This window comes from Lineus longissimus, chromosome 17, assembly GCF_910592395.1.
Source record: "Lineus longissimus chromosome 17, tnLinLong1.2, whole genome shotgun sequence".
Classification (NCBI taxonomy): Eukaryota; Metazoa; Nemertea; class Pilidiophora; order Heteronemertea; family Lineidae; genus Lineus; species Lineus longissimus.
In genome coordinates this window covers 16,179,830-16,192,032 of record NC_088324.1, presented here as the reverse complement: position 1 = coordinate 16,192,032, position 12,203 = coordinate 16,179,830, and the positions used below count along the sequence as shown (strand labels likewise).

General features: G+C 45.3%; 1 protein-coding gene across 9 annotated transcripts in view; it reads right to left on the bottom strand.

The window, feature by feature from the left end:
- LOC135501862 (guanine nucleotide-releasing factor 2-like) overlaps positions 1–12,203 on the bottom strand; it is a 37,398-nt gene that overhangs the window by 9,394 nt on the left and 15,801 nt on the right. For 6 of the 9 annotated variants that reach the window (XM_064794250.1, XM_064794251.1, XM_064794243.1 and 3 more), the window contains exons 2-9: positions 6,014–6,210; positions 5,727–5,899; positions 5,317–5,467; positions 4,993–5,099; positions 4,469–4,654; positions 2,610–4,036; positions 1,110–1,273; positions 641–736 (exon numbers count right to left, since the gene is read on the bottom strand). In XM_064794250.1, the coding sequence (XP_064650320.1) occupies positions 641–736; positions 1,110–1,273; positions 2,610–4,036; positions 4,469–4,654; positions 4,993–5,099; positions 5,317–5,467; positions 5,727–5,899; positions 6,014–6,210 (2,501 nt within the window). Of the gene's footprint in view, positions 1–640; positions 737–1,109; positions 1,274–2,609; positions 4,037–4,468; positions 4,655–4,992; positions 5,100–5,316; positions 5,468–5,726; positions 5,900–6,013; positions 6,211–6,821; positions 7,194–12,203 lie in introns of those variants that run through there. The other 3 variants (XM_064794245.1, XM_064794244.1, XM_064794252.1) reach the window with 3 other exon arrangements.

Here is a 12,203-nt window from a genome sequence, read left to right as displayed (position 1 = left end):
CCCAGCACCTACCTCAAGGGGGGAAAGTGTACACCCTAGCACCCCATCTTAGGTTAACCCCAGCACCTACCTCAAGGGGGGAAAGTGTACACCCTAGCACCCCATCTTAGGTTAACCCCAGCACCTACCTCAAGGGGGGAAAGTGTACATCCTAGCACCCCATCTTAGGTTAACCCCAGCACCTACCTCAAGGGGGGAAAGTGTACATCCTAGCACCCCATCTTAGGTTAACCCCAGCACCTACCTCAAGGGGGGAAAGTGTACATCCTAGCACCCCATCTTAGGTTAACCCCAGCACCTACCTCAAGGGGGGAAGTGTACATCCTAGCACCCCATCTTAGGTTAACCCCAGCACCTACCTCAAGGGGGGAAAGTGTACATCCTAGCACCCCATCTTAGGTTAACCCCAGCACCTACCTCAAGGGGGGAAAGTGTACATCCTAGCACCCCATCTTAGGTTAACCCCAGCACCTACCTCAAGGGGGGAAAGTGTACATCCTAGCACCCCATCTTAGGTTAACCCCAGCACCTACCTCAAGGGGGGAAAGTGTACATCAATCCACACTTCAGCAGGCAGACATTTTTTCTATATAACTATACAGCTCCATCCGACATGGAATGCCCATTCACAACTACTTACCCTGTTTCTCTTGGGCGGTATCGCTGGAGCGAGAAGTAATTCATCTGCATTCCGTGCCTCTCGCGCTAGGATAGGCTCATGAGAATGCCGACCAAGCTGAAACACAAAACAAACAGTCATTTCGTTGAATTACCAGGGGAATAGGTTTCTTCACTTGTCAAACTATGGGGCAATGCATACGTCAAGGTGACACACTAACAGCAGCAATCGGTATTGACTTCACAATCTAACAACATCCTTATCATCCAAGAAATCATGTGCACTTAGTGGAGATTTGAGATCCTCAATGCTGTGGACAACTGACTCCTAGAATCACCAAGGCATGGGTGATCAATTTGAAACTCTTGAGACTAGGTATCAATTATACCAAAGCCATCTTTCTCCTACTGAACTAGAGATGGTTGGGAACATTACAACATCCCTCGCACACCTCGTGCTCCTGTTTCAAGACAGAATGGCATTATCTTACCTGTGATACACTGATTGTATTGGAGCGCTGGAACGGTGTGAAGAACTCAACCTGTTTCTGGTGCCATTGTTCCTGATAGAACCGGTTTGACAACATCGAATGGCGGCTAAACTCAAGGAAGTTCGGCTGAGAATACCCAGCAAATGTCTGCATGTACGCCTCAACTGAAAACAGGAGAACATGGGTTACTTGCTGGTATAGGTAGCTGAGTCTTATTCATCATGGCCCCACAGACACATCCAGTTTAGTCTTATTCATCATGGCCCCACAGGCACATCCAGTTTAGTCTTAATCATCATGGCCCCACAGGCACATCCAGTTTAGTCTTATTCATCATGGCCCCACAGGCACATCCAGTTGAGTCTTATTCATCATGGCCCCACAGGCACATCCAGTTGAATCTTATTCATCATGGCCCCACAGGCACATCCAGTTGAGTCTTATTCATCATGGCCCCACAGGCACATCCAGTTGAGTCTTATTCATCATGGCCCCACAGGCACATCCAGTTGAGTCTTATTCATCATGGCCCCACAGACACATCCAGTTGAGTCTTATTCATCATGGCCCCACAGACACATCCAGTTGAGTCTTATTCATCATGGCCCCACAGGCACATCCAGTTGTCTTATTCATCATGGCCCCACAGGCACATCCAGTTGTCTTATTCATCATGGCCCCACAGGCACATCCAGTTGAGTCTTATTCATCATGGCCCCACAGGCACATCCAGTTGAGTCTTATTCATCATGGCCCCACAGGCACATCTTACACAAGGTAAAAGAATTAGAGTTTTGAGTTCTTAAGGAATATGTTTTCTTTCACATGATTACTGGCATGACCCATCGCCCACGAGACAATGGTTTATCATAGAAATCAAGAGTTCTTGGGTTTTTTTAGCTCTCTTGATCATTCTTACTCTCTCTATCGGTAACTAGGGGTTATCATAACACAAATGAGCTGAAGCTTCTCACGTGGCTTAGACCAGTGACTATCTGTGAGTTGGCCACGATTTGAACTCATGACAACCATCACTAGGCCGCTTAACACAGGCAAAGAGAAATCCCCCTAATCTGTAGTTATGAATGACATTTCTGTTTTATTTACTGCATTTAGTTTGAATTTGATCGTTTAATCCATTTTTCCAAAGTTGCCCCAAGATATTAGTTATCTACATTATTTGATTACCATTGAAACTAGGCCATGTCCAGGGAGATTAACATACAATACAATATGATGTGCAAGGATTGTACATCACTATTAATTCTGGGTCAAATTTCAAGTGTTTTTGTCACACTCATTTCCTTGTTACTCAGAATAATGACTAAAATGTTTATCATTGTCATATTGCCAGATTAGAGCAGAACTGATCCAATCTAGTCGATTGAATACCCGTAGCTAAAGCTTCCCGCCAATGAAGACAACAGAGGAGAGAGATATGAACTGATGTATAATCAGAAAGACATTTTCAATGAAATAATGAAAAGGTTCATGACTTACTTGCTTTCTTCTTGGGCGGCAGTGGCGGTGCCTGGCCATTACTCTCGCCGTCTGAGACAGCGGCAAACACCTCTCCTCCGGTGATGATCTCACGTTGTGTCCCCTCCGCTGTCATCATTTCATTAATCCCCAAAGTCTTAGATTGATGTGCAAACTTGTGTCTCAATCTTGGTGGACTATCTCCTGTACAATCAATCTCCTTCTCCTCGTAAGTCTTGGCATCGTGAGCGAGGGAGCGAGAGTGTGTGATATTCTCACCAGAGGGCAGTACGGCAGTGCTGCTTGCCTCCCCGAATGCCTTCGTCTCTTGTTTGATGGTTTCCTTGCCAGCGAGGAGATTCCCGTTCTCCCCGATGTGTGAGGCAGATTTTGTGGAGGAGTAAGACGACTTAGTGACGCGTTGTGATGATTGAGAGAAAGACTGCTGGGAGGAAGACTGAAACGAAGCCTGTGAGGACGACTGGTGAGACGAATGAAAAGTCTGCGATGAGACCACTTTCTTCTGCACGACCTGACGTGACGCCAACATTGATGAATGCTGAAGCTGTTTCTGGACTGAGAAATTATGCAAACTGGATGAGCTCATCTGGGAGGATGTCTGCATTGGTTTCAACGTAGACAGCTGCATCTGGCTGCTTAAGTCTACCGCGTCACCGGCTGGTGGATTAGACATCTGTAGAGATGGCATCATGGCCGTGTTGCTACTGAGCATAGATGAACCTTGGAAACCTTGGAACGACATATCCTGAAACGGGAATCCTGGTGAGCTACCAAACTTGCCCAACCGCTCGGACATACTTTGACCCATATTCTCTCTCATTTTACTCAGAATATCCTGTGGGTTTGCGTTCACTATGTTATCATAGTCCGAGTTGGCATTGTAGACCAGACTCGTCTTTTTATCCGGGATCGGTGGTGCATGCTGGGAAGTTCTATTGTCAATATTCGTCGTCAAGCCTTGTATTTGTTGGGTGAGTTGGTTAATCTCATCAACCGACCCGCTACTGGAATCACAGACATTGTTTTCATAATCGGAGACCTGTCGATCATATTGCTGACTTGGACTGTAAGAATCACACTGAAATGGCTCATTATCATAATCAGAATACTGCCTATCGATTGGTCGATCGATGGTGTGTGAAGGGCTCTTTGTATCACGATATGAACTGTCCGCTATCAAGTCCTCACGTGATTTATTGATCCCCGCTGAGCCGACACTACTGCTCGGTGAGACACTGAGAGGTGTTGAACCCATCGGAGATGAACTCGGCATCGAAGCGTGGCATTCGTTGGAAAGCTTGTTAAACATTGCAAACACTTCGTCTTTCAGCGAGGGTGAAGTGGGAGATTCTAGTGAGGCAGCTGATTTTCGTTTTTCTGGCAGCGGTGGCGGCTGGTCAGAATTGGCCGGGGGGTAGGTCGCACTGCTGAAACCACAAGGATAAATAGTACGGTTAAGGCTTTGACAATCCCAACTGACTCTGACAACAATCTTGAACACGATCTGCCTACTTATGGGAGATCAAAAGAGGTGTTCTTGCCTCCTAATGATCACCCAGTGACTGCCAGAGATGAGCTCAGATTTCAGGTCAACCTGACATTCATTCAAATGGGAAGGGAACTGACAATGGATTATGAAGACTTCCTTGTACTTGATGAGAATTGCAAGTTCATAGACAAACATGGTATATACAATGAAGGGAATAGAAGAGGGTGATTGCAGTCACTGGAAGTAAGACCAGGTGATGTGTATTACCAGGCTTCATTATCTACACGCTTCAATTTGTTCAACTGTCAACAGACTTGACCAAGTACTCATCAGTTATCCACAAAGAGTGAACACTTATTAAGATATGCACCTTTTCCTGAGGACCGCCACGTAGTCTTTAGGGAGAGGAGGTTTTGGAGGAGGAGGTGTGTCCGTGTTGTCATTATTATTGAGCTGGCCATCTGTTTGTTTCACGTCGAAGCTAAAATGTGGCAACTGCGTCTGTTGGAGGATTTCCTTCTCACGTGGTGTGAGAGGGATGTCCGGGAGGGAGGTCCTGAAATGGAGGATGTTCACATGAGAGGGGCCTGGATGGGGATTGGAAGAGGAGGTCATCGCTGGGGGGAGGGGGGCTTTCCAGGACGATGCTCAGTTGAGCGGGCCTGGTTCATGATGGGTATAAGTAGAGAATATGAAGGCTGAATGTATGCATAGAGATGTGATGATAACATACAATATCATTGACATGATTTAGAAGGAGGCTCTGTGTCTATTTGCACTTCACATCAACGATGAACCAGAGATTCACGTTGTGACTGATGCTGACGAAAGTTCAAATATGTATTGAATAAGATGCCACAAAACATAGGTTATTTTCAATGTCGTCAGACTTACCTGTCCTTATCAGCAGCGGCGACTGAGTTGACGTTGCGAATGTTTCTATTCTTGTAGTTGCCTGATCCCTGCCGCTCCAGCTTGTCGATCGAGAGCTTCATAAGTTCCTGGAGAGAGATAGTGTTAGCAGTCACAGGCAGAACGGGGACTGTCAGCTCAACATGTGGCTATATTTGAGAAATGGTGTCAATGGTGACAGAGAGAATGGTAACTGATCATGTCTGTGGGAGATATCACCGCTGGGCTCACACTAAACGGGATTGGGATGATTTTGTCCTCCACATATGCTACAAGTGACCAAATAAATGTGCATCAGACACTTACATTAATGCCATCACTGACAGCATTGATGATGCAGGTGGCTGTCTCCTTGTTGACTGGCTGGTTGTCTGCCGTCATCATCACCTTATCTGACCAGCGGATGAGGTTGGCGAGGCTCTGGTAGACCTGGTTGAACGTTGAGATCATCACCGAACTGAAATAGAAAGATCGATTACATGTGACAGTAATTACGAGGGTTGGCTTGTCACTTTCTTTATCAAACAGTTATTGAGAGCGGAATTTATTCATAAGTTCAAACTTCTGATGAAAAGAAAAGACTGAAGATGTTGGTTCATTTCGAGCAAAAAACAAAAAAACCAGTGAAAAATATTTTTGGGACTTTTGCAGAAAAAAAGTCAAAATTTTGAAAAATTTTCAAAGTCAAAAATGTTTTGGCGTTGATGATGTTTCACCTCTCCTGGCTAAAATAACTGTTGAGCAGCCTCGTAGTGATGTCCATGATCGTCTCCAGGACGATGGTGGCGCTCCCTGGCAGCTGCTGAAGGATATTCTTATCGACAACGTCCTGCGTGTATTTCAATGCGTTGAACACTTTCATACTATCCTGTTTGAGCCGGTCCACCTCCTGAAAAACAAACACTTAATAAGCATGATGACAATGACAAGGGCATGAGAAGGGTGGTGACATCCATTGAATAGAGTGGAAGTAAAGAGACCTGCTCAAGGTCACAACACATACCTGATCTTTCTTCTTCTTTTCGTTCACCGAGGTCCCCTCACTGAAACTCGACCCACGAGAAACCTTCTTCGCCTTTGGTGACTTTATCTCAATGAGTTTGTTTGGAGTCATTCCACTCGAGGACGGACGACGGAAGAATTTGTCACGGATGGAATGCGCCTTCTGGATGACCTTTGACCCGGGAGATTTTGAAGTCTCTGGCAAAAGAGAAATGACACCGATCAGTTACTATAGTTACAGGTGTAATGAGAGAAGACATCTGCTGACATGGTCTTTACAGCTTGTAACCTTGGAGAGATTAGGTTGATAAGTCCATTTGCTGAAAAGGAAAACATTTGTACCAATGACCTTTGCATCAGTCACCATAATAAGAAGGCCTTTTCATTAGAATATAAGAAGTACAGAAACACTGAGAAAATCAGTGAACCACAATAGCTCAGGTGGTAGAGGAGCAGACCAGAAACCCAAAGGTCTGCGGTTCAAATCCCAAGTAGGGGCAACTTTGTGTAACATTTTTTTGTCAATAATCACCAGTATGTGTTTGTTCAGAACATGTGAATCTTTTGTTTCATATAGGGCTACCTAAGCAGGAAGTCTCCAAACGTCATCCATGATATCATATCGATAACGGTCATGAATCGGGAAGTTTCACACACCAATAAATTCTCGCATGTTTTTCATGAAAGCTGTATGAAACTCTCATGCAAATACGATATTCCGGCAGCAAACAAAGAATTTTGGCGACCGCAAAATGAAAAAGAAAAATATTCCACAGTTTACGGCTTGAGAACAGAAGTACATTGCAAACCTTGTGGCGAGTCTTGCACTGTCAGCGCACGTCGCAGAGCGAATCGCCCTGATCCCCATCTTCTTGGTGACCCGCCATCCGCACTCGTCGCAAGTGACTGGCTGCGGGATAGTCCAATCATTTTATAGAAAGTTTAAAAGAGTGATAATTTGCAATTCCAGCTTTGAATTCGAATCGTAGTTTGTTTTAGAAGCTCATCTCATTGGCCTTTTTCACTCAGCACATGTCTCACATAAACTCCACTAATTCAAAGCAAATCAACACTTTGAATCAAGTTTAGATATTTCTTTCCCTTTTGGTTCGAGTTAAAAGCAAGAGAGATACACAAACAAAACAGATCCCTTGACTATCAAAGAGTTGTACCTCCCAGCGCTATCACCCAACAACTGACTTTGATAACACTGAGTGCGCAAATAAGACTATAAAGATAAAGTGTGATATGAGTGTAGGACATGGGTCCAACATTCCAACCCAAACATGCCCATCACAGCTATCATGACACTGTCCTTGTTTTACCTCACGTCAGCAAACAATTGGATTTTAAAAAGTTGATTGGTCAGTTTGGTTTTATCAGCAATCTAATTCTTGGTTTTTGTCTCGGACGCCACTGTTGAAGTTATGGCCTCAAATTGACTTTATCATAAACTTCCAAGACATCAAGTGTTTCTTGATATCAAGCTGTAAAGTTTTATGCTTTCTTTTTGCCTACCATCGCCAATTTAGTTTCCAATGGCATTCAAGCCTATAGAGAAGTCCATCTAACCCCTACCACCACTGGTAGTAACACAATAGTTGTATGCAGACAATGCAGAATTATAATACAATACATTTTTTGCAAGTTTTCTCTCTCAATGATCTCATTCATGTCATTGCACCAGTATGTCCCGCTTGGAGTGTGACCCAGAGGCCGACAGTAACGACATGTTTTGGTCTTTCAATCTGGGTTAAGTACCTGAGTGATTACGCACTAACAGTACCTGATAGAACCATACGTTGGTAAACTACCAACTGAAGGACACCAGGGAGGCAGTTTGATGTGGCATGTAATCCTGTCATGTTATTACAAGGATCAGCCAACGCCTCCCAAATCAGCTCTCAAGGGGAAGCATTTCACTCCATCACTTGGAATGCAGGGCCAGTCAGAGTACACCACATGTTTCCTTGGTGAAACTCAGCCAAGGCCTCCCAAATCAGCTCTCAAGGGGAAGCATTTCACTCCATCACTTGGAATGCATAGCCAGCCAGAGTACACCACATGTTTCCTTGGTGAAACTCAGCCAAGGCCTCCCAAATCAGCTCTCAAGGGGAAGCATTTCACTCCATCACTTGGAATGCATAGCCAGCCAGAGTACACCACATGTTTCCTTGGTGAAACTCAGCCAAGGCCTCCCAAATCAGCTCTCAAGGGGAAGCATTTCACTCCATCACTTGGAATGCATAGCCAGCCAGAGTACACCACATCTTTCCTTGGTGAAACTCAGCCAAGGCCTCCCAAATCAGCTCTCAAGGGGAAGCATTTCACTCCATCACTTGGAATGCATAGCCAGCCAGAGTACACCACATCTTTCCTTGGTGAAACTCATGCCCCTTCGTATCCTCAAAGCTGAGCAAGGGTTAACCAAATTCACAGACAGTGATGCTCGTGATGCCACTCATCACAGATGACTGTCATTCGTCATCGGTCAGTCTGGGTCATCAAGGACAAAAACATATCGGCTATCGACATAAAAAAACTCATTGAAGTTCAAAGACACTGTCTCAACTTGATCGTCTACATGTTGAGGTGCTGTCACCCATGTTTAACATGTGTAACAACTCTCAATCTATCAGATACAGTTTGGTGATATTGTGTCCTTAAACCGTCATCAACCCAATGATTCTCACTGGTTTTCCTCTAACCAATCCAGCAGATGAATCTAACGAGAGATCATACACTCTCCTCTCCCCCCCCCCCCCCCCCCACCTTCAGGCTTAATCAATCTCATTCCAGCTCTTCACCAACACAAGGGGTTGACAAAAGGCTTGACAAGGTCGAGATAAGACTAATTTAGCTGTATGAACAGCCGAAAGTTAGCTGAAATTAGCTACTACTCAACCCAATACTCATTTGAAGACTTCCAATGAGCCTCGGCAGAAGATAAAAACAAACGTATACATTTTGTATCAGTAGCACATGCATATGAAGGAGTAGCCTATTGTAGCCGAGGTTGGTAGGTGCATGCGTAACAAATATGAAATCTAATAATTTAGTTCAAACTTCCTGAGAGGAGTAAGCTTCCCACTTGCACTGTGAAACGCCTTTCATCCCGTCATCGCCGAGCATCGCTGACAGTACTGATGTCAAGGCCTGGCTCAGAAACTGATGTCAAGGCCTGGCTCAGGAACTGATGGTGACAACTCTTTCATCCCGTCATCGCCGAGCATCACTGACAGTACTGATGTCAAGGCCTGGCTCAGGAACTGATGTCGAGGCCTGGCTCAGGAACTGATGTCGAGGCCTGGCTCAGGAACTGATGTCGAGGCCTGGCTCAGGAACTGATGTCGAGGCCTGGCTCAGGAACTGATGTCGAGGCCTGGCTCAGGAACTGATGTCGAGGCCTGGCTCAGGAACTGATGTCGAGGCCTGGCTCAGGAACTGATGTCGAGGCCTGGCTCAGGAACTGATGTCGAGGCCTGGCTCAGGAACTGATGTCGAGGCCTGGCTCAGGAACTGATGTCGAGGCCTGGCTCAGGAACTGATGTCGAGGCCTGGCTCAGGAACTGATGTCAAGGCCTGGCTCAGGAACTGATGTCAAGGCCTGGCTCAGGAACTGATGTCAAGGCCTGGCTCAGGAACTGATGGTGACAACTCTGGATAATGGATGAATCATCAGCCATCGGGGCACTGTTAGAGATTGGTAAAGGACACTGCGTCAGCCGATGGACATCAGAATATAATGAGTGTCATATTGAATCCTGGTCACATCCTAATCAGTTTGTAATCAGAATTTCCAATGGCCATAATAACTGTAGTAACTCATCAGATAGACTCGTTTAGACAACAGATGAGCTGTCCATATATGGCCATCATTCTATTTGTCAACTTGAATCCTTTATTGAAGATGACTTGTCTATCTTAACTTACCAGCTGCAACAATGCAACCACATTTATTCCAACATGTGTAAATATACGATTTGAGCGCAGTAAATAGATGTCATCTAAAGTGTTGAGGGGACATCAAGTGGTGGTCGTTCACATTCTTGACATTCTTTTAAGTACTTGTGATCATACTGCACAGTACTTATTACTGGTGGAGTATTAGCAACAATTGTAAGGGAGGATGTGTCGCAGTTACTTTATAACACAAGTATATATATATCATTCTTGATTAATCTGCCAATGAAGTTGTTGTAGGGGATGGTGTGCCCCGATTCTGCTGATGATCCTACAGGTGCCCAAGATCTGCAACTTAGGATGCAGGTGATTCACCTGGATTGAATTTAACCCTTTGCTTTCTGTAAGTTATATGCCAGTGTGGTTGGAAGCAGTTCTACCTATAACATTCAAGCTCAAAGCCAACGTACACTTCATAGTATAAGAGTTGCATACAAACTAACAGAAGATGGCACTCTCTCCAGGGGCAGAGTATGCCTGCCTATTCATTGGGGACCAGGGGCAGAGTATGCCTGCCTATTCATTGGGGACCAGGGGCAGAGTATGCCTGCCTATTCATTGGGGACCAGGGGCAGAGTATGTCTGCCTATTCATTGGGGACCAGGGGCAGAGTATGTCTGCCTATTCATTGGGGACCAGGGGCAGAGTATGCCTGCCTATTCATTGGGGACCAGGGGCAGAGTATGTCTGCCTATTCATTGGGGACCAGGAGCAGAGTATGTCTGCCTATTCATTGGGGACCAGGGGCAGAGTATGTCTGCCTATTCATTGTGGACAGGGGCAGAGTATGCCTGCCTATTCATTGGGGACCAGGGGCAGAGTATGCCTGCCTATTTATTGGGGACCAGGGGCAGAGTATGCCTGCCTATTCATTGGGGACCAGGGGCAGAGTATGCCTGACTATTCATTGGGGACCAGGGGCAGAGTATGCTTGCCTATTCATTGGAGACCAGGGGCAGAGTATGCCTGCCTATTCATTGGGGACCAGGGGCAGAGTATGCCTGCCTATTCATTGGGGACCAGCGGCAGAGTATGCCTGCCTATTCATTGGGGACCAGGGGCAGAGTATGCCTGCCTATTCATTGGGGACCAGGGGCAGAGTATGCCTGCCCATTCATTGGGGACCAGGGGCAGAGTATGCCTGCCTATTCATTGGGGACCAGGGGCAGAGTATGCCTCCCTATTCATTGGGGACCAGGGGCAGAGTATGCCTCCCTATTCATTGGGGACCAGGGGCAGAGTATGCCTGCCTATTCATTGGGGACCAAAAGGCTCCTGATTTCCTTCTATTCAGGAAATGCTGGTATTACATGTACCCGAGTTTCCCTCTGTTGCATATACCCAGACACAACAACCACACATACATTATGCATGTATTTATGGGTATGTACTACTGGGACTTCATGAATAATTCTCTGGTATGCATTCATTAAATCAAAGATCATTACCAGACTTAACCCTTCATGCTAGCCTAGACAGTATACTGACATATTTCAATCACTTCAATCATAGTTCTCTGTGACTTTCCCAGACCCACCAAACATGATCTCCTGGCAGCCCAAACTGACTCACAATGCGACATCTTATTCGTCCAAACAGTCGGATCAAAGGTGGCATAATTATAACATTTATCACATTGTAATTGTTACTGGATTATTACTCTTCCTGCCTCATACCCACAATCGCTAAATGATGACGTGCCGATGATACTGTGGCCTCTGTTATTGTAGTAGCAACAAAATAAGTGATGTGGATGATATCATCAATACCACCATAGATAATCGGTTGGAAATCCCATTCGCTACCAGTCTGACTCAACTCCCTCGAGATTCTATATCCATGCTCCATGAATATTACAAAATGATGAATATTAGATATTCTGAACTAACATCATTGCCGACAGTTCCAGCTCCATTTTTAACAACAAGCGGAAAACATTAACCTGGTGACACAGAGTAGTTGTGACATCAGTCTCGGTGTCTGGTGAATATTCATGAAGATTAGCTGAGCTTTCAAACAACAAATGGAACCTAGGCATTCAACCGATTGTTCTATCAAGCTGAAAATAGGTCGGCTAGTGACGTGGTTTTGTATCCAACCATTGCTGAATGGAATACAAAAGGCTTCTATGATTTATCATCAAAGTCGAAATTATCCTGACATAATTGCCAACAATAACTGTCGCAGTCTGAAGCGTTGATTGCTGAATCCCAACAAGCACTGGACTC